This window comes from Gymnodraco acuticeps, unplaced genomic scaffold (genome assembly GCF_902827175.1).
Source record: "Gymnodraco acuticeps unplaced genomic scaffold, fGymAcu1.1, whole genome shotgun sequence".
Lineage (NCBI taxonomy): Eukaryota > Metazoa > Chordata > Actinopteri > Perciformes > Bathydraconidae > Gymnodraco > Gymnodraco acuticeps.
This window is the reverse complement of record NW_022990501.1, coordinates 1958692-1986652: the sequence shown is the minus strand read 5'-3', so window position 1 is coordinate 1986652 and position 27961 is coordinate 1958692. Positions and strand designations below refer to the sequence as shown.

Sequence of the window (27961 nt, the reverse complement as noted above, 5' to 3'; positions counted from 1 at the left end):
GGCTAGTTTATTTGTTTTAAATGTTGATTATTGTACAAGCCAAAGCTAAACACTTGCACATTTCTAGCTACAGTACCAGTCCAAAAATACTGAAAATGAGAGTTCAAGCTTATGATTTCAGTTACTTGCAAATAATCAAAGCTAAACTGCATGACTGAAGAACTTGTATTTGTTAGTGCATTTGAGTCTGATAAAGAAAAATACTTTACTGGAGACACTCTTTATCCTTATGTTGAAACATTAATCAACATGCAATTTCACACCACAGTGCAAATGAAATCTGTTCCAAACAACAAGCGGACCAAAAGTAACAAGTTTTATACTATATGTTCTTGAGCACTGAAATCATCAGCATAAGCCCAGTGGTATCACACTTCGCTGACACATTCTCCAAGTTTGGTTGTTTTTTTAAGTTGGAAAATAACATCTTGCCACAGCTTTCTGCAGGTCCCCGGGTGTAAAGACTCTCCAGATAGCAACAGACGTGTATGCTAATTATGCTCCATATACTGAAGGGTACTGCATGGTCTTAGCCTGTTATCTACGCTTGTCAGTCCTGCCACACTGAAGCTGGGCCGAGCAATCTCTGAGGGCCAATCCTAATCATTCAAGAGTGAGGTGCAACTGGAATCAATCCTTATGTCCGAGTTCAAAGGATGGTTCTCTCATTAGGGCAAGGCAGTTAATTGAAGTCATTTGCCTCTCTGCTGTCTCTCTTGCCCTCACCATGTTAATCACCCCGTCTAGTTAGAGGTTTTATTTTATTGGGATCAATAATTCCTCTGTTACAGAGAGTGGTTGGAAAACTCTTAGTATTATCTGCTGTGTTTGCAAGTATTGTCTCCTACAGTATATCCGACTTCTAATGATAAAATGGGTTTTCTTATTCATGTTTTAATGGGATTTCAGTTCACAATGGTAGAAAAATAGCAGGAACTTACAATAAATAGGAGATGGTTTTTGTTACAATTACTGAAGGAACTATTCTACTGCTCTGCTACCAATGTTACTTGGAGTTTATTGGCAACATGGTTTAAAGGGGCCCTATTATATTAATTGTTAGGTTCATATTTGTTTTTTGTGCTTCTTCTGTGACATGTTTACAGGCTTTAATGGGGCCCTATTATACACATTTTTAGGTTTATATTTGTTTTTTGTGCTTTAATGTTCAAAACGTGCTTTACTCTTCTCATACTGCCTGTGCTGCAGCATAGCTGACTGGTTAGCCGGTCGGCTCTGTTGTGATTGGTCAACCACTTAGAAAATGTCCCGCCCATTAGCCTATCAAGTACAATGTGTTGGAGCGCTAGCCAATAGAAGCTCAATATCTAAGTTATTTGTAATTTCTCATTTTAATCCTTATGATAAATAGCCTAATGCTGGATATACACATCATCATGGCCGTATCCACCATTGAGGTCACCGAGGTCCGGACCTCGGTAATTTTTTCCAAGCTGTGTATATAACAAAACTTGTGAAATAATTGCACTAAACGGGGTTCTTTGTAGTACTTCCATTTACTGACGATGGGGGTGCTGCATAACTACGTAGCCTCTGTTTCATTTCCTGAATATGTAAACCCAGGCGTGTCTAACTTCATGATCCATGGACTCTGACTTAATGTTAATTCACGTTTTAATATAACTACCTGTAACCCTTCACTAGTCTTGCTCCCCAATTGGTTTAATGGTGTAAAACCAGATATCTGCATGCCAATGAGCATCACATGCCTTAAATACACTTTGACTTGTTTAGTCACAAGGACTTCAAGAAAATGTTTCCCCTGCCAAGTTTAGACAGCTGATTGGCCTCTGAATAATTAGGATGTATCTTTATATTTAGGCGCTCCAGTCTTTAAGTGAACATGAATCAAGGCAGCATCAGAGGGGTACTCGGAAGGTGCCAAGAAATTGTAAATGTGCTGAGTACAGCAGGCGGCCTGTGCACCCAGCGTTTCCGCATAAGCCTTGATTATTGAGCCGTGCCATCTTTTATAACGTGCAGAGCCAGATCGCACAGCTGACATCCGTCTCCGTCTACTGTAACTCAAGGTAACGTGCACCCTCTCTACCCTGGCAAGATACTTCAAAGGATGTCTGGGGATGTTATGTGAATGTTTTTGGCCCCAATCTCCACCTGCCTACCGCCGTTTTTAATAGCAATGATCAACAACACCAAAGAAGATATGAAGGGGTGGAGTTTGAGGATTTGAGACTCTAGCCCACTCGACTTATGCAGTGGAATTACTAGAGCCTTAAAATGAAAGTAATATTCAAGGCAGATCCGTTTGTTGTGGCTGTATTATTTGTATTTACGGGCTTAGACATTGGACCTTTGATGTCTGTTGACTTGTTTGTATATTACGCAGAACCAAAGGAGGACATAATTTGATATTGTACACTTGGGGGCCCCTATTATGCAGTTTCATGTTCTTTAAGTACTTGCAGTGGCATTGAAGCTGCAGGGTAGGCAGCATTGAACAGTATTGTCCTGCTATATAAAGATGAATGTACAATCTAAGTGTAACACAGACACAGGGATGCACAACATGGCTCATCCCCCTCAGTTAAATAAGTAATTGATCAGGAGTCCACAAGTCTGTCTGTGCGAAATACTGCTCGCTTCTACATTTGCCACATTTTCAATTGACATAGTCTTGCTTTTAATGGGACTGGGAAATGACATTGTTTTTTTTTTGTTTCATCTATTTTACGTCCAAAACTCTGCTGTGATTGATTAAGAGACTAAAGACAACCTTTTTACCACTTGTTTCCTTTACGCCCGGATTATGCAGGATTTAATTAGCAAAAGTGGAGTCGGACACGCCCGGAATACACTTGAGCAATTCACTTTGGACCATGCACTATAGATCGTTTAAATCGGGCTCCAAGTCTATCCCAGGCTTCTGCTAATCCAAATACAACCCCACTGTGTTTCCCTTATTACATTTAGGTGACAGTTTATTTTCCCAAGGTATTTGTATGTTTATGCGAAAAATGAATACGTGTAGATTTTGGATGTCATTTGCTCATAGTGTTGCTTCTGGTGTTGTTACTGTATGTTAAATAGTCAATGAGCTAAATGTCCATAATGCTGCCTGCCTCTAATGCAATTTCACAAGCTTGGCTGCTGGAGGTATGGCAGCAGTTCCAACAGGCAGGTCAGCGACAAACCCTGTGAATATCAACAAGACTAATTTGTTGGACAATCCAAATGTCCAAAGGTTGCTATTATTATTATTAACAAAATAATGAGCAATAGGAGATTAAAGGATATTACGAAGACAACTGTGCAACTAACCAAAAGCGTAATCTACAGACCAATGCCAAAAATATTTAGCAAAGGCACTTTCTCTTATTATTGATTTTGTAACAAAAAACATTACTTTAACTCCACTCGGATTGATGTCTGCTCAGGTGAATTCAAATTGTTATTGAGCCAACTAGGTACATGTCAGCCAAAGTGCTTCCATCTTAATGCGGCCTGCAGAATTAACTACAATTGAATGCAATCAATTCACAGAGTTTAATCTGGCGTTTAAATAAAACAGTGCTGCATGGTTACAGAATATTTTATTTTCAACATTAGCAAGATTTTCAAGCCAATTGTTTTTGAAGCTTTGCTTGCATCTGGCCTTTTTTCTGAATATTAACTTGGTGTAGATATGGTAATAGGGAACGCTTTCTTTTTTTTCTAAATGCCCAAAATGTATATACTTCCCACGAAGACCAACATCGAAACACTTTTAAAAAGTTTTAAAATCAATTACTTTATCTTTGTTTTAGGTAATATTTTCATGTTCATGTTAGCCCACATAATTAACGTATGGGTAAGGAATATTTTATTAAGCTTTAACTTGATTTGTCCCAAGGGAAAGTTTCCAGTTTGGTCTTCGTGTTCAGCCATCCTAAACTGATGAAATGTGTTTAAAGACGATGCTTCAATGGAAAATAATGAAAAGTCTCTGGAGTGGACGGCTTCATTTTCTACTGTGAAAGAAAGTGTGGAGGGCAGCAGCTGAAACATTAACAAACCAGAAGTGTACACATAACAGTATGATGCAACAGTTCAATGCGGGGCCGTTCTTTTCTCAACACCAATTATCTCTGATTCACAAACAATCGTATTGCTTATATTTAATTTGAAAAGGATACATGAAATCTCAGCTCAGCACGTACACACACACATGTAGCCAAAGTCCTTGTGCCTTCATCCTCTCTCTTCCATGTCAGGTTCACATTCAGACAAAGCCATATGAGCGACTCTCTCTTGTCAAAGCCTATATGGGATTTGTATTCACTGCCTGGTAACGCTACCTCTCCTACCAGCCATTTCTCGTTACCCGAATGCCTGACATCCAGTTGTTGATATCCTGTCTTACTCGCCAATTTTCTTGCAGCTATAGTAAATTGCCCTATAACAACTCTGCTGTACATTGTTGTCTACTTTTGAGTCGAACTTTATGTGTCAGTTACAGGGGCGCCGCCAGGGATTTTGGGCCCCATGAAAATATATCACATTGGGCCCCACCACCAGGCACAGGCCACGTCAACCAAGCACAATGCTGTAACCACACTTCCAGAATCCAACCGACTAATTTATGCTTTAAATAACTCTACCTGTACAGGCTTGCATCTATCTTGTAGTCCAATACTAACTGCACAATATTTACTGACACTGAGCGGTGAACATATAACACTGTGCAGACGTGCAACATTCTACTGCAGTAGAATTCACTATTTCATATAACACTAACATTCCTGACAATAGACCTCAATAGTCATCTTTTATGGTGTACATGCCTTTTTAATAACATTTTTGAATGGAACATTCAAAAATCTAAATAAATCTAACTTAAATATACATGACCTCTTAAATTAAAATAAAGTGAACATTAACACCAATATTAGCAACAAAAAAAAAATAACATAAGCAGCAGATTTTTTAATTAAATATACATACCAACTACAAAATAAGCGGGTATTAAAGTGTAAATGGACAACAAAACGGAAATGGAAATGAAAAGGCCTGATGGTGGTGCTAAATCAGAGCCTACCTGTTCTCAGTCTTTTTCTCATCATGCATCTTGTGTGTAGTGATCAGGTAGTGATCCAATATCGTTACCATAGCCTTGCCCTTTAACAGTTATTACGAGGCCTGGCTCAGCCTTACTCACCAAGAGTCCAGCGCCAAGCCTTCTCACAGGCAAAGTCACTGATCAAGTCCTTGAAGTCCAGCTTTCTAGCCAACTGGCTTTCAATGGACAGCATGGCAAGACTGCAAAGCCTTATGGGGGGACAGTGCTGCGGAGCCTAAAGATGGATCTGTTGGTCCTGGCACCAGGGGGAGGGACAACTGATTTAGTATGAATAGCTGCTAAAAATGTACCTGCATTTAATAAATGTCAGCTAAAAGAGGAGTGAAATGAAAAACCTCAGCATTTTCTGTGAAGATATGAACAGTACTTAATGTCAGCAAAACATTACAATTATTATTTACAATGGACTAAGCTTAGCTAACAGACCCACCTTTTCTCTTGAAAAACTGGGTGACATACTGTCGCCCTTTAGTCCCTCTCTCTTGTCTTTCTCTCCTTTATTTTCTTTCTTGAAAGCCTGACTTTGTTAGTCGTTGAGACATCGTACACACGTAAGTACTAGCATCCCTGCTCCTCACATGCTCTCACTCTCTGCCAGAAAGTGCGGTGCTGCACAGCGTTTGGAGGCGGGACCAAACCATTACATGTAAATAGAGGGGGGTGTACAGAGGCTTTGGATAATTAACTTTTGGAAAAAAAAAAGTGAAATGAATCGTAAGTTTAGTGAGTACATTATCAATGTAACGTTATATTAATGTTAATTGTTGATGATTGATGAAAGGTGACTTAAACATTTGTTCTTAATGTTCTAAAAATGTTTGGGGCCCCTGTCAGTCACGGGCCCTTAGAATCGTCCTAACTTTTCACCCCCTTACGGCGCCCCTGGTCAGTTACCTGAACGATGACAGCATGGTGGTGGATGTGAAGCACATAAACAAGTCCAGTAATTATTTTCTGCCCTTGCATTATTTTCCCATCATTCAAGGTTCCCAATTACGTACGCAAGCCAAGAAACCTTCCATCTGCTCTTGTCATCTTCATGACTGTGTTTGATCCAGCCATGCCTTGGCTGCATCATGTAGGGATCAAAGTACCATACATTCATTACTATTTCCTGCTCTTAAAGCAGCCTTTCATGGTTGGTTCCATGTCAAAATACTCCCTCATCAGAAGCTAAAATAATATCTTCTTTTTATTTTTCTTGTAGAAAAATAAATAATGGTACTGTTAAAGGTGGGGTATGTAATTTATTTCAGAAACACTTTTTGTTATATTCCATGGAATGCTATTAACATCCCGATAGCAATGAATATATTAAATGCTTTGACAATAAATACATAAAACAATGTCATCTGTGGAAGCCGTAGTACTGTAAAAATCACGACCAATCATCTGAGCCGGCCCGGCTAAAATAACTGGACGGCCTACCTGCTTGTCAGCCTTCCATCTGTGCACACACTTATCTCGTGCCTTCATTGGTCACGTGCGCGTGTGAGCGATGGAGGAGGGGCTCTGTAAGGAAGTGGCAGATTTTTTCCGGTTGTGTATTTTCAAATTATAGCGCACTCGAGCTGGTTTCTCCAAAATGACTTACCCCACCTTTAACATGCTCATGTAACCTATAATATACACTTGCTTCAAAAAGAATGTGATGAAATAGATATTTACTTTTCAAATAAATTCAAATATGTAAATGCAGCTGAAAAACATTCTGAAATAGACTGTACTGCATCATGAACCAACCATTGGATGCAGATTTATCCGTTGATACAGTAGTATGTTGTTTACTCGTTGGCTAGTATTTCTCATTTGTTTGTGTTTTTTATGATTTATGTTATAGTTTTGTTATGTTGGATAAGCCTGGGCTTTTGACCTCTCCTGCCACATTTCTTGTTTTATTATCTGGACTTTATTTATCATAAGAAAAACCTATACATATTTGCACTGTTTTCTAGGATGCTAGGTTATATAACTGTAACTAAGCATTTCTTACAGGTAATATATTGTAATGATAAAAATGTGTTCTACTATTTTAGGTCACTATTATTTGGAACACAAGCAAAACATACAATGGGTAAACCTTTGAAAGGGTGTTGTTAAGATATATAATGGCAAGAACAATGGGGACTTTAACGATATACATAGTACGTTCAAAAGAATGCAGCAACATGCAACACAATGTATTGAATCACGCTTGCATGCTATCAAACAGCAGGGAAAACGTACAGTACAGGCAGGGTGAATTATTCTAGCTTCTATGCTTTTCACCTCAATTTCCTTCTAGCCTTCTTTTTCTGTGTAATAAGCTAGGGCAAATATGTGGTGCGCGCAGAGCCGTGTGTGTGTGTTTGTCTGTATATATTTGTGTGTCGTGCCTGTTTGAGAAATACTGGAAGGCAGATTGGAAACCAAGATAGGAAAACATGGGGAAAATAAGTCAGCTGCACTCCTTGTTTGGCCAACTATTCACTCTGCAGATGACATATTTTCGAAGATTTCAAGGTTTCACTGGTCTTGAGTGCAGGCTAGAGAGAATAATGTGTCACAGTCTTGGAGAACAATTAATGTTGCCTCCGGCCTCGTCTGTAATGCACCTCTGCTGAGTTGAAACAGCAGCATTGGGCTAAATTGGGCTAATCCCAGCTCAAAGGGATGCCTAAAGTTCCCAAAGTGTGGGCCCTGCTTAACAAAGAAGCAGGTTAATTAAGACTCGCAGTGACTCATGCTATCCCCTTTCCTGCTTAAAGAATGGCTTTAGGTTACATGCAGACAGGAAGGGAGATGAACGAGAAGCTCTCAGGGGGACAACACTCATCTATTTGTGATAAATAACGTATATTAACCGTGTGTAGGGTGCGTTTACAGCTTTTCAGGAAGTCATGATTGCCAGTTTACAAAGAATATCCGCATGTCATACCCCTTGCATTGTGTGTTGTTCAATAGCAGGATTCTCATTAAGTAAAGTGTGAAAAAAGGTGCCAGCTCTTGTACCCAAAAGAGCTAATTATCAGCTCCAATGGACTATGTGAGGCTCTGGTTTCTCTAGCAACCATCATGCAATATCACACATTCAAAGGTGATGAAATCGGGAAACTGTAAAGAGTGCCAATACCTTCAGCAGTCCTGTTATAAAAGGTGAAGCTTATCATGCTATTTCTAGGTAAGATTTTAAAGCAGCAGTGTGGAAACTGTGTTGGTTAATTGTACTTTTTTAAACAGCAAATTAGTGCATGTTTGTGTGACCATACTGTTCATATGTATATATTTTATTATGAATGGTATTACATTTAAAACACAACTATTACCTGCAATTTCTACTGGAATTGATACACTACACAAGCATGCATTATCCATGTAAACATATATTCCCATATTAATGAATATTCCTTTGAAATATCCCCACTTTCCTGTATGTGACATACAGGAAAGTGGTTTAAGTTGCCAAGACCCTGAGGAAAATTCCCAATGTCCCCACTTCAATTATAATATTACCCAAACAGGTGCAAGCAGAGTGAAAGCAATTGTAAGGATCCTTGTTCGTGCACAGGGAAGCTACAGCATTCATGCAGAGAGCTCATCATGTGTGTTCAAACCTAGAATAAAAACAGTTTGGGTTTGTTTGTTGGTACATTTGCACTTGTTATGTTGTTTTTTCTTGCCAAGAATAAATTGTTTTTCCTAACAGACAGAGAAACTGGCTCAGGTATTTCTTTTCTAGCTGTTGGTGGGCTTTATCCACTTAAATTCAGAATTGTAAACATTTAGTGTTGCTAGTGGTTGCGAACGGAGTCTTTCAATAAGCCTGAAACAGGCCGTCTTACTCTCTGCTCATCATGAAATTGTACTCCATCTGCACTGAAGAACTATATATCCTTTGTTTTGAATTTCATTGGATTTAGACACAGACAGTACATGAAAACCATTGGTTACAGTTGTGGTTACTGTTTTTGGATGCATGTGTCTATTCTAGGCATTTGACTGGTTTGTTTTTAGAACAAGTAATTTAGGAAGAAAAAGATTTATGTCGGATTTCTTGTGAGGCAATGTTTATTTTCGTGCACAACTATGTTTAGAGGCTGTTGTAATACACTATACGCAGGAAACTGCATTTCAAGAACTATTTTTGAAAGTGGGTTAATCTAAATCAATTAGAGGGCTGAAAAATCTCTCTGGGGGAGGGCGATCAAAATGTTTCTGAATTGATAGCAGTATTAGCCCATACTGTAGGAAACAAAACAAATATAGCTGACACAGACTTATACAAATAATGTTGGGATATAAATAGGACATTTGAAACATCTATTTGGGTTTGGCACTCTTAGCCAACCATTCTTTAGTTGACAGTGTCACATTGTGGATTGATATCCATAGTTCCTCAGACTTTTTGATGATACTTTTTGTTCTTTTTCTGTATTCTCCCTCCTTTTCCCATCTAAACACCTGCTTTGGTTGTGTTCAATGCTGTTCAGTTGTGCCGTGCCTTCACCAAATCTTTATTTCAAAGTAATGTCTTCAAATTCATGTTGCCTGCAGCGTCCTGCATTTGGGTGCACCTGCTCCACTCTTCATGACATACATCATACAATATTTATATGTTCTGCTGTTCAGCCAGTCTGGTATCAAGGCTATCATTTAGAGGTGTGGATGTTCTTCTAATAAGATAAGGTCCTCCGATGAATTCATGAATTAATTGCATGTTTTTAGACTGAAAAAGAGCAAAGCAGAGTGAGTCAATACCTTGAAAAGATCATGCATGACAAACTTACAATCAATAGGGAACTCTTCAAATTGACCTGATCAAATAACCAACATTCTCCAAAAAGCACCCAAAACAAATATTAATTATTGCTATTAATACATATGTATATAGGTATGAGTGTACCTCACAACATTTCAAGTAAAAAATGTTTACTTAAATGTAAGTAAAATAATCAAAAGGCATTGCAAAGGGATTGGTGCAGGTGTAATGTTTCATTTTCTACAAGCAAACAAATACTAACAAGCCCTAAGAAGCAAAAATATACTTAACCATTTTTCCTCAACACTTTTTTTATATGTTTTACCACCCACTTAAAACAATGCTATTTTCTGTATTGTGGTGTGTGTTAGGGGGGGGGGGCGGGAGTGCTGACAGCCGATAACAGTAGCCACATTTTAAAATGATAAATTAGTCAAGTAATTGGTTTGAAGCAAAGTTTTTCACCCAATCACAGTAATGGTGTTAACATATAAATCAATGCAAAGGCAATTTAGGAATATCCCAGCTAAAAGAGGTTCTCCAGACCAAGCCGGATCTTAAATACTAAACCCTGCAAAGAGGGTCCTTTTTGTGAAGTGTGTTGCACTAGTCCGTAAACTTAACCTAAGCCCTATTTAAATCATGTCCAACCCTAACCCTGAACCTATTTTCAGTTTAACCTCCCCCCGTAGGTACCCCATTGTGCAAAACATCCCCATCTTTAATAATGTACAACATATTTAAACAACATTTATGGATTGCTATTTAGGGAGTTGGAGTAAAGCCAAGGCTGCAGATAGTTACAAAGCTAAACTGTAAAGTACAAAAAAGTTTGACTAGAAAGGTTATTTATATTCCATGTGAACATAATCTATAACCATTCTGGCTGATACATTTAGACATGAAGCGGTTTAGTAGAAACACAGACACCTGACCAAATTCCCAATGAAAAGCCATTGTCAAGTGTAGCACAGTTAATTAAAGCAAGGGCACCACTCTACATCTGTCACATCACTTGGCAGAAACTTTAATTATATATTTTGGTCAATCTGTTCTTCCTGATGTAAGAGGGGATGTCATACATGAGACAGCATCTGCTGAGGTGTGTCACATGAGCTTCAACATCTGTCCATGTTTTTACACAGCCTGTCAATCGCTTGAGATCTGTCTCATACGCATTTGTTATCATATTGAGAAACCACAAACACTGTCAAGAGCTGCGAGCGTAAATCTGTGCCACAGTTACAATTAACAGTCTTTTACCGAGCGGTGAATCTACACACAAACAGAGATTGGCACTACACACAAATACCCAGACAAACCCCGTGGCTTGCATTCATTTTGGTCCCTTATGTTGTCCATCAAGGAGACAGTGGTGACTGCTCTCTAAACTGACTCCACCCACAAAGGCTTGTGATCACCTAAGCTGTCAGCAAGCATCTGCTGAAACCACCAAGTAGCCAACTGTGATAGTGGCTCTGAAGATATCTCCAATAAAAAAGTGTCACCTACACATGTTCAGCACTCGGTGGCATATTTTCCACTTCTATTTTTGCTAATTTTTTTCCATGTGTCAAACTTTATCTGCAAAGCCCTAGGAGAATGTCAAACAGTTTTGTATGCATGACACTGTGATTTGATATATGAAAGCATCTTGAAAGCCGATGTCAACTTGTCTTGGATGAAAATGAATTGTTTACATCACTGTCAAATATGTATTTCCATAAAATGTGCCCCTGTAGCAACAAGAATATTGCACTGTTAGAGCTTGTCATTATTGTGTGATTCACAAATAATTCAGTTTTCACTCAGAGGTGGCGAGAACTATCAACTGTCACATTAGGTTACTGATTGTGGATGCAGCATGTTTGTTTGAGAATGAATGCCTTTGAAGTAGGCAGTCTTTGGATTTGGGTGTTCTTTGAAGTTGTTTTAAACTACCTCCTTGTTACCTACTGGATTATTTTCTTAAGTAGAATGGAAGTTTAAAACAGTAATTACGGGGAAAAGGGAGCTAAATGTCAATAGTGTATAGCTATATGAAAAAACGGATGGAATAACAATATTTATTATTTAAAGATAATAGTATGACGGCAGTCTGCATTGAGAAACACACACCAATTGAAATGTACACGTGTCTAGTCCAAGACACACATGCACACACTTGAAGATGACACAGAAACCTAGAGACACAATAGCTTTGTATCCCTAGACTCCACAATTGTTTCTCTCGTAATCCCCTCTATTAATATTTCTGTTTCCATGGCGATTCAGGTCTTGCCAAATATTGTCCAGATAAGAGGAGATAAGAGCATAAGGAGCAGAGAGATAAGTGTAGCAAGTGACCCGCTGAGATCAGAGCACCAGAGGTCAGGCAGAAGAGCCGAAGCAAGCTACTGAGAAATGGACCATCCCTGCTCAACAGCACTGACAACCCCATGCAAAAACATATAGAAGGCCATCAAAGTTTTCCGTATTAGAAGTGCAACATTTGACCACAAACTTGAAGTTAATATGTGCGGCAACTTACTCTTTCCAGTGTATCAAATTTCACCCTCCAGCGATGTTACATTGGAGCAAAAACAGTAAAAACTATTATGGCAGCCTTTCACTGCACTTAATATAAGAGAACAAATGGATTATTATATCTATAACTGGATCATAATAAAAATGTTCCCTAAAGAATACTATGGTCATCCATGCGACCATAGCCACATTTCTCTGCCAACTCGAAAGGGAAGTATTTAATGAATTTTTAACAAGTTGTGTATTTTTTTAATGGGAGTATATGTGTTCCTTAATCTGCCATGACACACAGTATGTACTGTTCTGCAGAGAACACATTTTTAATTAGGATGAAAGGACAGTAACACATTTCATGTATGAGATCATGTTATTGTCTTTTCAAGTAGATCTTGACATTTAATATAGTATAAGTTGTTCATTCTATCAGATGTATTACCATTTTTGCAACAGGATGAGTAATGTTTGTGATTTCTTAAAGTTAATTATCTCTCCTCAAATCCTAACACAATAAGACACACTTTCTAACACCTACACAGCAGCTTGTGTGAGTCATGTTCTTACCTGTTTGTTGCTGTACTTCATCTGGCTGGTCTTGTAGCTGTAGTCTGAGTACTGGTCTGAGCCGGTAGAGTTGTCGTCTCCTCCGGTTCCTACAAAGGTGTTGGCGGCAGGAAGGTCCTGGACAGCCTGGTGCTTCTGTGAGGCCGAAGGGGATTGGGCCTGCAGCTGGATGGAGGGTAAGGGGGAGTTGGAGCGGTAGTGCCTGCCTATATCAGGGCTTCCTGGAGAATATGTTAAGGGCAGGTGTATCCTGGGGCTATCATTCACTCCATCGAGGTTGAACTTGAGACTCTTTTGAAGGCTGACTTCTTCATCTTCCCCGAGTGGTTTGGGGGACTTTTGGGGCTTTCCTTTCCTTCCTCGTTTGCCTTTGGCATTTTTTGGTGCTTGTTTGGGCGCATATAAGTCTTTTGTTTCTTTCTTGCCAGCCTGATACCCACTCTTAGTTTCTCTCTGGATGCGGTGTCGGATAAATACCACCACCAGGATCAACATGACAACACCTGCCACTCCGGCAAGGCTTCCAAACAAAATGTTACTACGCTGTGCAGCGAAACCATAGTCAGGATCACCAGCAATGTCCCTTTCCAGTGGAGTGTAAAGACTGTGTCCTACTAGAGCCTCCACTAAGCTGACATTTGAGATGGTGTCATTGACATAAATGTGGACCAGGGCAGTGGCATGACGTGCAGGCTTCCCCCTGTCACTCACTCGCACTACTAGGCGATGTAGGCCGCCATGTTTTCGGGTCATTTCTTTTGCTAGAGTGATCTCCCCACTGGACGGTGAAATGCGGAATAACTGGTAAGGGTTTCCGCCAGAAATACTGAACACCAGCTCGGCATTGGGCCCACTATCCAGGTCTTCGGCTTCCACTATCTCAACGTGGCTATCTGGGGAAGCTAGAGGTGACAAACGCCTGAAGGAGGAATTGGAGGGTTTGGTAACCACAGGGTTGTTGTCATTTTCATCCAGTACATTGATCGTGACGGCCACATATGAAGACCGAGGGGGCTCTCCTCCATCCACTGCTTTAAGACGGAAAGTATAGCTGCTTTCTTTCTCCCTGTCAAACGAGATGCTTGAAAGAATGGTGCCTGTTCCATTTTGAACGACAAACTTTCCTCCATCAGGCTCTACAGACAGATCAATTAGGGCGTTCTCCCCTTTGTCCACATCCAGGACTGTCACCATGCCAACTGGACTGAGAGGAGGCATGTTCTCCAAAACTGAAAAGCTGTAGCCACTCAGCATGAACTTGGGGTCATTGTCATTGCGATCAAGGACGTTTATTACAACAGTTGCTGTCCCTTTATGAACAGGTAACCCTTTATCTGCTGCCGTGACCCGGAACTCGTAGCGTTCTTTATGCTCACGATCAAGGGGGCTTCGGGCTCTTACTGTGCCCGTATTTGGATCAATCTCAAACAGACCTTTGATGGATGAGTCTGCCACAATACTATAAAGGAGTTCAGCATTAGTGCCACTGTCAGCATCTGAAGCTATAACATCCAAAACCTTCTCCCCTGGTTGATTTTCTTCGGCAAAATCTACCTCAAACAATGTTGGGGAGAATATTGGAGAGTTGTCGTTCACATCAGTCACCTGCACCTTCAGAGAATTTTGGCTAGAGAGGGCCGGATTTCCAGAATCAACAGCGACAATCTCGACTCGGTAATCCCTAATCCTCTCGTAGTCGAGGGGAGTGGTTGTCTGTAGGAAATACTTCCTCTTACTGTCAATGGATGAGTCGCTGGCAGGGCGAAGCTGGAACGGCACATCTCCTGCGACTACACAAGTGACCATAGCGTTCTCTCCCTCATCCTTGTCAGACACTTGCACTAAAGCAACAGCGGTTCCAACTGGCATGTCCTCTGAAATGTTGGCCACTCCTTCGCTGTGTGTCACAAGACCAATTCCACGAATCTCCACAACTGGGGCGTTGTCATTTTGGTCAGTCACCTCAATTGTAACAAATGTCTTTGAGCTTTTAGGTTGTGGACCCTTATCCCTCGCCACCACATAGAAGGACAAGCTGCTGATTTCTTCCCTGTCAAGGGATCCTTTAACGTAGATAATGCCGGTGGACCGGTCAATTCGTAAGAGTGTCGACACTGGGTCTACTGCTTGGTGAAGGGTGTACTCAATTTCTCCATTAGAGCCCATGTCAGAGTCATTTGCTTTGACCTGAAATGAAAGGAATTCTGTGGTTAAAGGCGTGATTTATGTGCAGCGCTGTGTGGTTGAATTAAAGGAAGTCAGTGTAGGATTTTCTCTACTAATCATTGGTCAATGAATGAATGAATACATTAATCAACGGGTGCCTGATCACTTCAAAGCAAGTGAACAGCTTTATTTAGGCATGTTTTATTATTGCCCTTCCTCTGTGCTTTTGATGGGTCTCCCCCCCCCCACCCTTCCCTTTTTTACAGAAATAGGGAATAGAAAAGATTCACATTAAACCAAATGGCAAAATATAAGGGCTGCTTTTTCTTCCATGACAGTTGGTACAAGTTCCCAGTGGTAAGCAGAAAAAAATCATACACTCTTTGAGTACAGTCATTGTGTATCTCTAATTATTTCCATGTAAGTATAATAGCACAAAAAACAATATGCAGCTTAATTACCTGTATATACATAATTGTATATTGTGTTATACAAATATCAAAATGCACATAAGAGTAATGGGATTGAAACAACTTATAAATAAGATATTTGTTAAATGTGAATATGATTATCTGTGAGTTGACAAGAACTAAGCTTGGACCTTTGATTCCCAAGAATTCCGCATGTGAGGTTACATTTTGAACATTCAGAGTTGTAGGGCTACTTTTAAGTATTTTAAAGCACAATGGCAGAATAAAATATCTATCTTTGAATTACATTTTCAATAGAGTTCTGTATCTGAGGAATAAGCACTGCAGAAACATGACTCATTTTTCAAAAACTTGATAAATTGTGTATTTCATTATGTATTATTGAGTGTTTCTTTCTTTGAGTCTGTGTCTCTTAGTTGCTGAATATAGTACATCAAGCAGCAAAAACAATTTTCTTTGCATTTTCAATTTCCTATTTGAAAGAAAATAAGTTCTTGAAGTCAAGTTTATTTGCTGCCAAACCTTACCTGCAACACAGAGTGCCCCGGTGGACTGTTTTCGGACACTTCCGCCTCATACGTGGACCTTTCAAACTTGGGAGAGTTGTCGTTGGCATCAGTGACTACCACTCGCAGCAGAGCGCTGCTGTAGCGCTGTGGATTTCCTCCATCCAGTGCCTTGATGGTGAGGTCATAGGAATCCTTTAACTCACGATCTAGGTTGCCCAGGACAATAAGCTGCGGGAGCTTCCCCCCCCTGTCGTCAGCCACCTGTAAGCCAAACAGGGTTGCTGCATCTGGCCCTGCAGTCAGAGCATAATCTGCCACCCCATTCCTCTCTGAGTCCCTGTCAGTAGCCAGAGGTATGGAGAATAGCGCCCCCATGATTGTGTTTTCAGGGACTGAGATGGTGAGGACAGAAGAGGGAAATTGTGGAGTGTTGTCATTTATGTCCTGTACCTCAATGCGTCCTTCAATCAGTCGTGGGCTCTGGTTTTGTATCAGGTCTGTCACCGATACTTCAAATTCAAGGTAGCAAGGCTTACCCTTAACCAGGGTTCGACAGTCCCTCAGGGTCTCTCTGTCTATGGGTATCTCAGTGGTGAAAATGTCCCCCGTCTTCCCATCAACACGTAGGTAGGGTGCCCCGACCTCCAGCTTGTAGAGATGGCCTGAGTCTGGTAGGCCCTGGTCTGCTGCCAGGCTACCAATCAGAGTGTTGGGGGGCTGCTCCTCCTGGACCCTGTACAGGATGCTGCCCTCAGCAGAACCACAGTGCAGCACCAGGACCCAGAACAGCACTTGTCGTACATTTGGTTCCATTAGGTCATCAGAAGATCTGCCTGTAAAATGACAAAGAGTATTTCTGTCAAAATGTTGTCTCTTTTGGTTCGGATTAAGCTATTAATACCTGGCGAAACATTTGCTGAACTTTTACATTTACATAAAGGCAAGAAACTCACATCAACAGGTTATTAAAACCAGACAGATACATGCGGTCGGTAAAGAAAAAATGTCTTTAGTGTATTTTCTTTATTATAACAGAAAAATCTGCAACAGGCCTCGGAGCAAAATATAATAATTAGACAATAATAACAAGAAAGGGAAAAGAGGCATGATAACTATTTCCCGGCTTGGTTTCATTTCTGTCCCAGAGCTTCAATAACTTCAATGAATGTCTCAGCCTTACACATTTCCCGTGTAAATTACAGCAGGAACAAGAAATTGTATCTTGTGAGCTTACACAACACACAACAAACTCGAGGGCCGGTGTGGATCGCATTGTTTCAGCTGCATAATCAAATAAAAGTGTACTACAAAATCAAATTGCCTAAGAGACTCATTATTTTGTTATTACACTCCTAGAAATTGAGCGGGGAAGCAATGTTGCTTAAAAGGAACCTATGGTAAAAAAACAAACCCTCACACATGAAACCTTACAAACTTGCCAATATAGTGTCCATTGATGAAGGTGATTGATCGTTTTCATTACAGGAGAACTCTAACAACGAGAGCTTGCCTTCTAAGAGAGGTATAGAGAACAGGTATTTTTGTGTAGATTAAGCAACTACTATCACATGCAGGTTGAAACAATGCACAATGCAGAATTCTCCATCTGCGCTCTATTGCTACTGGCTAACTCAAACATTGTATCATTATGTTTGATTTTGAACCTTTCAACTCCGTAATTACAACCCATTATTTTAGCGTCTTCTTTGATCTGTATTCCCTCCAGGTAAAGAATACTGGGTTTGTTCACGCTACGTCGATTTTAGAATACAATTATTTTGGTCTCCCTGTGTGTAGAGTTCTATTGGTAATTGAAAAGAGAGCAGACGTTTGGGTTAAAAATAAAGGCCCGGTTCTCAGGATAGCGTAGTAATGGCCACCAGTTATAGTGTGTGTTTGGGCACGTTTGTGAGCGTCTACATCACCACGTAGATAGAAATACATGTGTGTTGCAGTTCACATAGAATCATTTAAAGAGAATAAAAAGGAGTACAGGTTCTGGATCTGATATCAGCCAGTTCCCTGAGGGACCCTTTGGGAAAGATAAGCGAAGATCAGTGCAGCCTTAGTTTGTGTGCTTGTGAGAAAGACAGAGATGCACATGGTCAGATGGTGTTATTGTGAGCTCAAATACATTCTGCATCTCCTCACATGAAACACTGTTGCAGAGAGGAGCAAAGCAAATGTGTACTAAGCGAGACAGCAGAAAACAAATATACAGAAAACCAATGAGAAATCCAATTCCTTTTGAATACATTAAAATTGGAAGTGCAGGTTATTGATGCACTAATTGCCCGGTTATCGATGTGTCCCTTTTTACATTTGCAGGGGGAGTCTCGAGTCAATGTGCCGTGAACGGTGAGTGTGCATTCTGTGTGTTCAAGTGTAGATGGGAAAAAAAGGCAGGCAGGAGTAAAAACATAATCAGGGGATACATCCAAGTGCTACTAAAAAACTGAAAGTTAACATTGGACAATGATCACTTGTGATATATTTTCCCTGTCTCTTTTTGTATACTGATTTCAAGATTGCAAAATGTTTTACCCATAAAATGACCATTTCAATATGAAAACCGTAATAAAGGTTGTAACATTTGTTTTGCTGTAACTGTCCCCCTACCATTACAGCCACTTCTAGAATGAATAGGCGCACTTTGATAGTGACATGATTGTTATGGTTGATGACACTCATGACTTAATGTCTTCCAGTTGGCCTCATGCCTGTCTTCCAGATGGCACTGTGCCTGGCAGCCACGGTGAATTGGTGTTCTTTTTTCTTTGTTTACATTGACATTAAAATGAATGTTATCTGTGAAATACGCATTTTGCAATCACCCAGTGAGCATCTCTTATCGGGTGAATATTACTGACACCGTGCACATGGGCTTCTATCTCACAAATATTTTATCAAAAGCTTGACAGCATGTTTTCCTTCATCTCAAAGCATAGCGGTGGCGAAGGGGAACATATGATGTGCTGAGATTTCTCAACATTGACTACTGCAAGTCTTGCAAGAGTCCCCTACCTGAGCAGCAAAATGGATGAATGAAAGCAGCTGAATACAACAAGGAATGTCATTTTCTGCATCTCAGCGTTTTATCCTCTAAAAAACTTGGTTATCATCTGCCATCCCAGATGGTGTGGTAGACCCACAAGACTACTAGCTGATTCAGGCAAATCACAAAACATAACTCAGCATAAAATTAGAAGAAGTTAGCTTTCCCAGTGTGTTCAATGTGTCTTTGATATCAGTTCTGCTTAACCACTCCAAGCACTCCTTTTGTATGGACTTAACTGTACAACTATACTCCTTTTCGACCAAAATGTGTGAATAAACATTGAAAACCCACTTAAATTAGGCAGTAAACTCCTTTCCCATTGCCAGTAGATGAGTATGCCAGTTGCAACATTCTCTTAGCTTTTCCTTAACAGCTGTAAGACTAACAATGAACGTTTAGATTAGTTCATGAGTTACAGTATATATTGTTGAAAGTGCGTTTTACGATAAACAGCGTGTTAAAAATACTGTTTCCAACAATGGTTTCTGGTGGCTTTCAGGAAAGTATGCTTTCTGTAGTTTTTGTATGCATCTATATTATAAGGATTGCCTTAAGTTTGTTCTATTATATATTGTTTTAAAAGTGCATTATTGCATTGAGCGGGAACAAGTGTGAAAATCCATCACTGTCGATTGTAGCTAGAGCCGATACATACCAGTGACTACTGGAATAGGATGTCGATTACAACCTTTCCCACTGAACAGATGTTAGTGGGTGTTAGAGAGTTTTGTTATCTAATGGGAAAGGGGCTTTAGAATACCAGTGTGGTGCAGATACTTGCACTGGATCAGGCATCTCAACACTGAAATCCTCAGGAATTGCTAAGTAAAATCCCCTTGTCTATTATAAACGTACTCTGCTGACTTGAAACTTCTCTGTTCGTAAACTGAATTATAAATAATAAACACAATATAATTATAACAAAAACTTCCAGCTAATGTACTTTGTGGTAGCTACACCACGGGACAATCGACTTGGCTAATTCTAGGATGACCCCTGCTGTGCTACTAGTTGAATGAGTGCAGCACACTGTACTTCCTTTACGCAGAGCTATTAGGGCTCTGTACGGCCTAAAGGGCTCATACTGTAATTCCTATAAGCTCTGTGCACTGCAAAAAACATCCTGCACAAACACACTGAGCTGCACAGAAAAGAGCAACAGATATTCTGAGGAAAATTCGATCGAAATAAAATCAACGCATCCACTCGTACTGAGGAGAACACTTTAACTCTACCAGTGAAGCAGCATTCACACATTGCCTCACGCTGTGATCATGCAATGGTCCAGATGGTTCCAACCTAGAGGAAAACTAAAGGCAGCCTGTACCACAGTATGGAGGTGGACTTTCAAAGACTCAAACTGTCTGATGGGTCCTCCATTTGCTGTATCTTCTCTGAAAACTTTGAAACAAAGAATGCAGTCAAAGCGAAACTACTCAACAATGAAGTTTGCGACCCCTACGGCCGCCACGCGGAAAGAACTCTTCCCTTGCCAAAACCAAGCCTATAAAGACCATCTGGGGACACAGGTCTAATGCAAGACTAGACCAGAGAGTCTGTGGGTCATTGCTCCTTCTCAGCATGGCCATCAGCCTACAGACTTACAACCTGCAGGAGAAATGTACCCGAGCATACCCCTTCACCTGCCATCGACCTCTATAGATAAGCACGGCTATAAGAGAGCGGGGGAAATTATTCCCACTCCCGCATACTGTGCCTGGAAGATTGCTGTCACTGTCAAATTTCACTGAAATATAGTGATGTGATTGACATCAACTGCGTTCAACTGTTTTATTTAAGGGAAAACAATATGTTTACTTGCCGGGTTTTCCATTAAAACCAGAACAAATTACAGATTTATACTACACCCTTATCGAGTCTAATAGAATTCATGGTGACAATATTACCGTGATATGTAAAAATACTCAGCTCAGTCAAATTCATCTTAATCTTGGTTTATTATGCGCTTTTTCATTTTGTATCTTGATTATTTACATGATATTATCATGTTTATTATTTAAATGATATCATAATGTAATGTTTGTAATAATATTATAATAATAAAGGTATATTGCAACATCCCAATTATTCAGAAGTTCTGAAACTAACCCTAATCCTAACAGAGCTTTTTCCACCTTTACCAACATATTTACAGCTACAAACAAATATGCAGTTTGTTTTATATTCCTTGGCTACATTCTTGGATGCAGGCACTCCAAAAAATCAAAGCGCAATTTTAACATGATATTTGCTCAGTTATGAAAAGTTGAAAACTGATTATTTATTTAAAAGTAATGTTGTGTGTCTAATGTTATGTTGGCAAGCATCCTGTATTTATACAGTTATTTTACTGCCACAACATTGTATATTTATTTTATGAGCATTTCACAATTGTTTTGTAAAGCTAAATGATTTGCAATCCATATGTTTAGGTGCTGAAGGGGATAAAATAATGATAATAAGATCCATCAGATATTTAGAATAGTCACATAATAAGTAACTCAATATTTGTGTGTGACTGCATACATGTCATTATACTGTCATAATTTAAGGTATGTAAAAAGAATGAACGGTATAATTGTGTTGCAGAGCATGTGCGCCCATCCTGGTTACCATAGAGACAGACTATCTACTGATTGAGTCAACTCAGTGACTGACTGGGTGACACTTGCTCTTTAAGTTGGCCGCTCCACAGGTACATCGGAAATGACTCACGCGGAGAATCAACTGAGGTATAATTGCAAATTAATAATAATGTCAAAGAAAATGATTAGAGTACGGCAACGGCTTTGTGTTCCTCTGTAGAATCTGAACCGTCACCTGTTACTTGGTCACAGATCAAGCTCATGCATGTCTGTAAGATCTGCTCTTCCAAGCTGTGGTAGTGTGCGAAAAGATAACGGATGATTTAATGATTTTCTCAACTGAGGTGATTTGATGTATTGGCTGACTCTGCGCCTTTAGCTAGTATAACAGGTAAAACCCATTACCCTCCCACCAGCATGATTTATGATGGCTAGTATCACAGCTTAGGTCCCCTTTCAGCTGATCTTCCAAAATAATTTACTGCAAAATGTTACACTGTGCACTCCTAGAGACAGTAAACCCTGGCTGTTGGTAATGAGAAAGGAATAGCCTTTGGGTGGAAACACCTGCTAAGGGCAGGAGCATTTAGCTATTCATGTTGGCTGCTCCACAAAGAATGCCATTAAATGCACTTAGATCAAGGAGGTTGCATTCAGACATTACGACACAAGAGGGAAATGTATAGACCTGCAACAGTTGACTCAACTTACTGCAGACTCATTATTTTCTAGATTAATATATACATGTCAGAAAGTGCAAGTCCAAGTTGATTTACATGTCTTGTTGTGGAACCAGAAGATAATCAGTTTGGTAGATAGAGAAATTCAAAAATATCCACATTAGACAGGCTGTAACCAGTTGTTTTCTGCCATGTTAATGAAATATGTAGTAACGACTTTTCATTTAAATGCCCACTGATCAACTATTGTCTTATTGTTACAACTATAGATGTATAATCATAGGTCCTATATGTTGTATTCCTTTTCAGACTGTGTATTTCATTATAACCTGATTCAGTAAGTCTCTGCTTTTGAATGATTTGTAACAGGTCTACACTCTCAAGTTCAAATAACAGTTTGATCAGTCATGTCAGAAAACCCTGCTGGTGACCTTTCGATGAATTGTTTACCAAACAGATGGGCTTACATGACACAATGCATGTAATTGAACCATGTTCCTTTACTAGAGGAAAGGACATGTGTAAAGTTCACCATTGATCATCACCATTGATCAGCAAGGGAAACCAAATTAGAAAAAGGGGGAAAATAGAGGAAATGGAACTGACAGCCATAGATAGTTAGATAGATAGATAAGATATGTTTCATGAAAAATTGCAGAAAATGCTGGTTTCTGCCTCTCACATATGGATGTTTCTGAATTGCTCTGTTTTATATCATATTAAAATGATTATCTTTTGGTTCCACAACAGGACATTTAAAGGCATCATCTTGCACTTTTTTAGATAGATAGAAGGCTACTTGTCCGTAAGAATTATTGGCAGAACTAACAATTAAGTCTGTCTTTTCCCAAACTCCCATCTCCAACGACTGCTTCATAATCGACCGACTTCCACCCTCACATTCATCAGTTTTATGTCTCATAGGCAGGCTGTAAGATACGGGGCAAAATTGGGTAATTGGTCTGTGTTGATGCTCTGTTTTACCGGCACCTTAGCCTCCAGTGTGTGGGGGAACTTAGACCGACATCAGTACGCGGAGCAGACTATTACAAATGTGCCTGGTGGTCGATGGAGTGGCGAGAAACAACACCCCATACTCTCAGCGGATGTGGGGGGGGGGGTTGGAAAGAGAGAGAGATTACCCGTGTGGATGTGCTGATCAAAGATTTCTTTTTTCACCCCCCACTTCAATTATATGCGCGAGTGTCTCCATACAGAAAATGCAGGCGATTAGTTGCCTGTGCGTCAGAATGGAAAACAAAATACTCTAAATAAAGAAGATAATTAGTGATGTTTGCGAAGAAGGAATGATGCGAATGGATCAGATTTTTCAAGGAATCAAGATATGAGATGCAATTAGACGATCGCCAGCACACATCATATTAAAGCGTGGGTGAAGTGCAATGATATATGATAATGACTTAATGCCATTACGCAAGGAGGCTAGAACTACTCGATTTATATGCGTTTTTAGTCACGCATCGTTACTGTGGCTGACATATATCTGTCCATCAACCTGTAACACAGAGCTTGCCTGTGACAACTTGTTGTAGGAAAAAAACAGTCCGTTTGGCATAATGGGCTGCGTTGTATTAGGAGTCTTTTCAGAAGGAAACTTCCCTGGTGCCAAAATTCTACACAAAATCCACTAATCGCGACAACTTTCTCCGTGAATTCGCAGTCATTACCTGAGCCAGAGACTTCTCTATGAGCGCGTCGCCGATCTGTCCGCAGTTGAAGTGTCCGCCGGTGATCCCAGAGGCAGGTGTCTTACCCTCAAACCTCCGTCACATCAGACTAACTTCAGCAGTATCAAAATCCACTCACAGCAATTTGCAACTTCCAAAAAAATTACCGGATTCCGTGTCGTCCCGGTAGAATTCTGTCCGTGGAAAATATTAGAAGTTACGAGCTGATCGATATATTTTGTATAATTAAGATAGAGCTGGAAAACGCGGGGTCAATCATTCCACAGGGATAGCCAGCTGTGTGCTATTTCCCAATCCTTAAGAACTGATTCCTTCCAAGATACGCACCCGGTGGCGCATCGCTTTGCTCCAAGTTTCCAGAGCGCTTCCTCTGATGTGAGAACTAAGGACGCACTGTATGTCTGAACGACTGTTATTTGTATTTCTTTTCTTGTGCAACGCAATAAGCTTACCAACCCTAAAACAAGAAGCCAATCTGAAGCATTTCCAGAGAGCAAGTGTGGAGATGCTGTGGCTCCGTTAGTTTCTCCCCTCTCTCCCTATCTCTCTTCCTACTCATCAGAGCGTGGGAGGAGGTGGGGCTCTCATCCACCGCAGCACACAGCAACTTCACACTCAACATCACATTATGCCCGGGCTGCCTACCAGGAAATTGTGTGATTTCCAACAGTTTAAGATCTCATCAAACTGGGTCACCTCAAATGGGGCGAATTCAATGCAACCTTGGAGAATATTCCTGCAGTCTGTGTGCATGTGTTAACTGCTGCTGCAAACACCAACCCCTGCTACAAAAAATACACAAAGGTGTCCAAACGTGATGTAACAGGTAGCACTGACAGTTTACTTGTTGATATGCATTCCATGTAGCAAAATGAATGGCCCTAAAATGGAAGCTGGTGCGGCCACTATTTATTCATTTGGCGCCACCCTCAGGCGGTTATAATAAGGAGGGGAAATAACACTGTTTAGCTGAGGGAATTAGGAGGGAAATTGAATGATAACATTGAAGTCTGAAGAAAGCACATTATAGGCCTATTGTTGCTTCTTCCTTTTTTCTGCGATTGGAGACAATGGAAATGCTGTTGGTGTACATTTGGATTAACTAACATCATCTGTTTAAAAACTGCAACAGTGTAATTACAAAAAAACAATGTTTTTGCTGTGGGCTATAAATCAGCATGGCTCAGCAGGGAGCAAACACATCCCACGCCACAGTTATTCTCTTCCTTTCTTCCACAACGATGATGCCAGTGATCATAACTGCTTAAAACACAAGCAATGGACCAGGGGCAATGATAAACGCGGGTTTTGTAACAAAGGAAAGCCTTGAGCAACGTCCCCTCCGGAGAAAACTTGATTTCCTATCTTCCCCAGCCATTCTGAGGCAAGAGTTTATCACAGTGTTTCCAGTCTGTGATCCTTTACTCCTCCCCCATCTCTCATTAACTGCAAACACACAGCTGTTGGGTTACCTCTCCAGGGCTCCCATTAAGAGCTGCCACTCAGGCTTACAGTGTCCCTCAGCCAATCACATTAGAGCTCCCGCCCACGCACTGCCACTGCTATGTTGCTCTTCTGCAGCCATACTAATAACGATTTAAGTGTATTTTACAGGTGGCTCATGAGTCGCCTAGAAAGAGAGAAGAACACAATGTGAGAGGAACAAAGTTGTATTAGTATACAAATACTATACTAGAAAACTATTATTGGGTCAAAACCATAAAGCAAGTCAATGTTACAACAAATTATTTGCAGCAAGATCATTTTGATTTGTTTACATGTTATAAGGCTTTTTGTTGCTCTCGAACAACATTTGACAATATTTGTCTTCTGAATACATTTGCTTTCATAGATGTTTGCTTATTAATATTATGTTAATGCATTAGTTGTTGAAATATAAGTCAAAGGTTTTGCTACAGGGGATTATGGATATATCTCTGTATCACTTCATAAATCTGAAAATATTGTTAGCAGGCAATTTTTGTCATGTTTGAGGAATAAACAACTGAGCAATTATTTTTGAAAAAACAGCCTTCTGATATGTGTATTGTGAAATTCAATACATTTTGCAAAACACTACAGAAAAATTGGGTAAAATAACCAGGATGAAACTTTCCCAGTGTATTTTGGCATTTTTCTAAAATGTGATGTTTACAAATGTCTAGACTAGAGTATATGGGATATTTGGAACATGTTATGGTTGCAAAATGCCCAAACTGTCAACATTGACCAGTGCATGAACAAAAACAATGTTTTATGCCTTGAGTATCTCTTTTTAATCATGTAAATTAATACAAAAGGAGAATTTAAAGCAGTTTTAACAACCCTTATACTGACTTACAAGTATTGTCATCGGTGTTTGGCTCTCATAGAATGCATTCATTGAAATGTGTGCTTGTCCTAAACCAAACAGCACAGACAGTCTGGGTCAATGTTCAGTGTGTTGTCATTTAATCGTTTCATTTAATAGTTTATTTGAATAGGGACAATGCACAATAATGAACACTTAAGACATATAATGCTTCAAGTGTAAATATGCCGGATTTGAGCTTTGAGCTCATTTCCATCCGTAGTCCCTGACATACAACATAAGAACATGACATTTATAAACATAGCAACAAATAAATACATGATATGCAAAAAGTATTTACCACATGGCAGTACACTATAGCAGCAAAGTCCGTTTCTGATATGACTGAGTGGGCAGAAATACTGCTTCATTTGATCCCTTTATTCAGTTTAAAGATTACAGGCCTGTTTGATTCCCACTCACCTTTTCCTGTTCGCCATATTTGAAATTGAGTGCGGTAAAATGAGGACAAGGCAAGGGTAACCGGTGCCTCAGAACAAAGGCAGAAAATGCCCTCAAACCCTCCCAAATTCCACAAAAGACTCTTCCCACCATGCGGTATCTATCCAGCACATTTTCTGTGGCCAGTGCCCTGAATAATACAGCCTCGTATTTACAGATGTCCTTTTCCAAATTCCAAATTCCTAATTTAGTTGTATAATCACAGTCAAGAGCATCAATTAAGCAAGTTTTGTTAAATCAAAAATATGTTTGAGAGAGACCCATCTCTATTTTCATCAATTGACGCTGAAGACTTTAAAGCTGCCTGAATACTCTGTAGGCAGACAGGCTGTTTTAATTCTAAGCTCATGGTTTGTTTACTGTTGCGGCAACACGGCTTGTGAATGTGATCTGTATACATTTACATCTATTCTCTTATCACATACCACACCTGGAGAAGGTCCCCCCCTCGACAAACAGACACACTTTCACAGGAGGCGTACAGACTCTACCAAATACAGACGCGCACACATACAAATCAGAAATAGGGATAGATCTAAGGAGAGGGAAATGAGGGAATATAGAAAAAGCTGCTGCAATATTCGACACTTTGAAGAGCAACTCCACACTGAATGGAAAATAGGAGAGATTCCTGCTGCTGCACTGCTCTCTATAGGATGAAAGGTTAACAAAGGCTCTACTCAAAGGCTCTATTCACATCCCTGTCACTGATGTCACAGCTGGTGTTTCGCTTTTGACACACGGAAGTGGACGTAAAGAAGAAGCATTTATCCTTTTTAACTTTTTTAATTGGATTTTTATGAAGTTCATTCATCTCTTTTTAGGTGTTTAATTGTCCTCTTTTATGTAATTATTTTTATATTTTACTTATTTACTATCTGGCATTTTGTACAAGCATACAGAAGAATAGTATTGGATGTAGTCACCACGAGTCATTTGAAAATGTTTTGAAAATGTTGAAAAACATTTTGAAAATCTCAATTTAGTTGATGCTATTTTGTACAATTACTCAAGAGGTGAGTTTAGTATAACCAAATGAGCAAGACATTTTAAGCCAATTAAAATGTTACAATTTACTTTTTTGAACT

General features: G+C 39.8%; 1 protein-coding gene across 1 annotated transcript in view; it reads right to left on the bottom strand.

Moving 5' to 3' along the window:
* Positions 1–24616, bottom strand: part of pcdh1a (protocadherin 1a) — a 101910-nt gene extending 77294 nt beyond the window's left edge. The window contains exons 1-3 of the mRNA XM_034226724.1: positions 24041–24616; positions 16048–16862; positions 12924–15110 (exon numbers count right to left, since the gene is read on the bottom strand). Coding sequence (XP_034082615.1) covers positions 12924–15110; positions 16048–16842 — 2982 coding nt within the window. The 5' untranslated portion in view covers positions 16843–16862; positions 24041–24616. The remainder of the gene's footprint in view (positions 1–12923; positions 15111–16047; positions 16863–24040) is intronic.
* Between the last annotated feature and the right edge of the window lie 3345 nt (positions 24617–27961).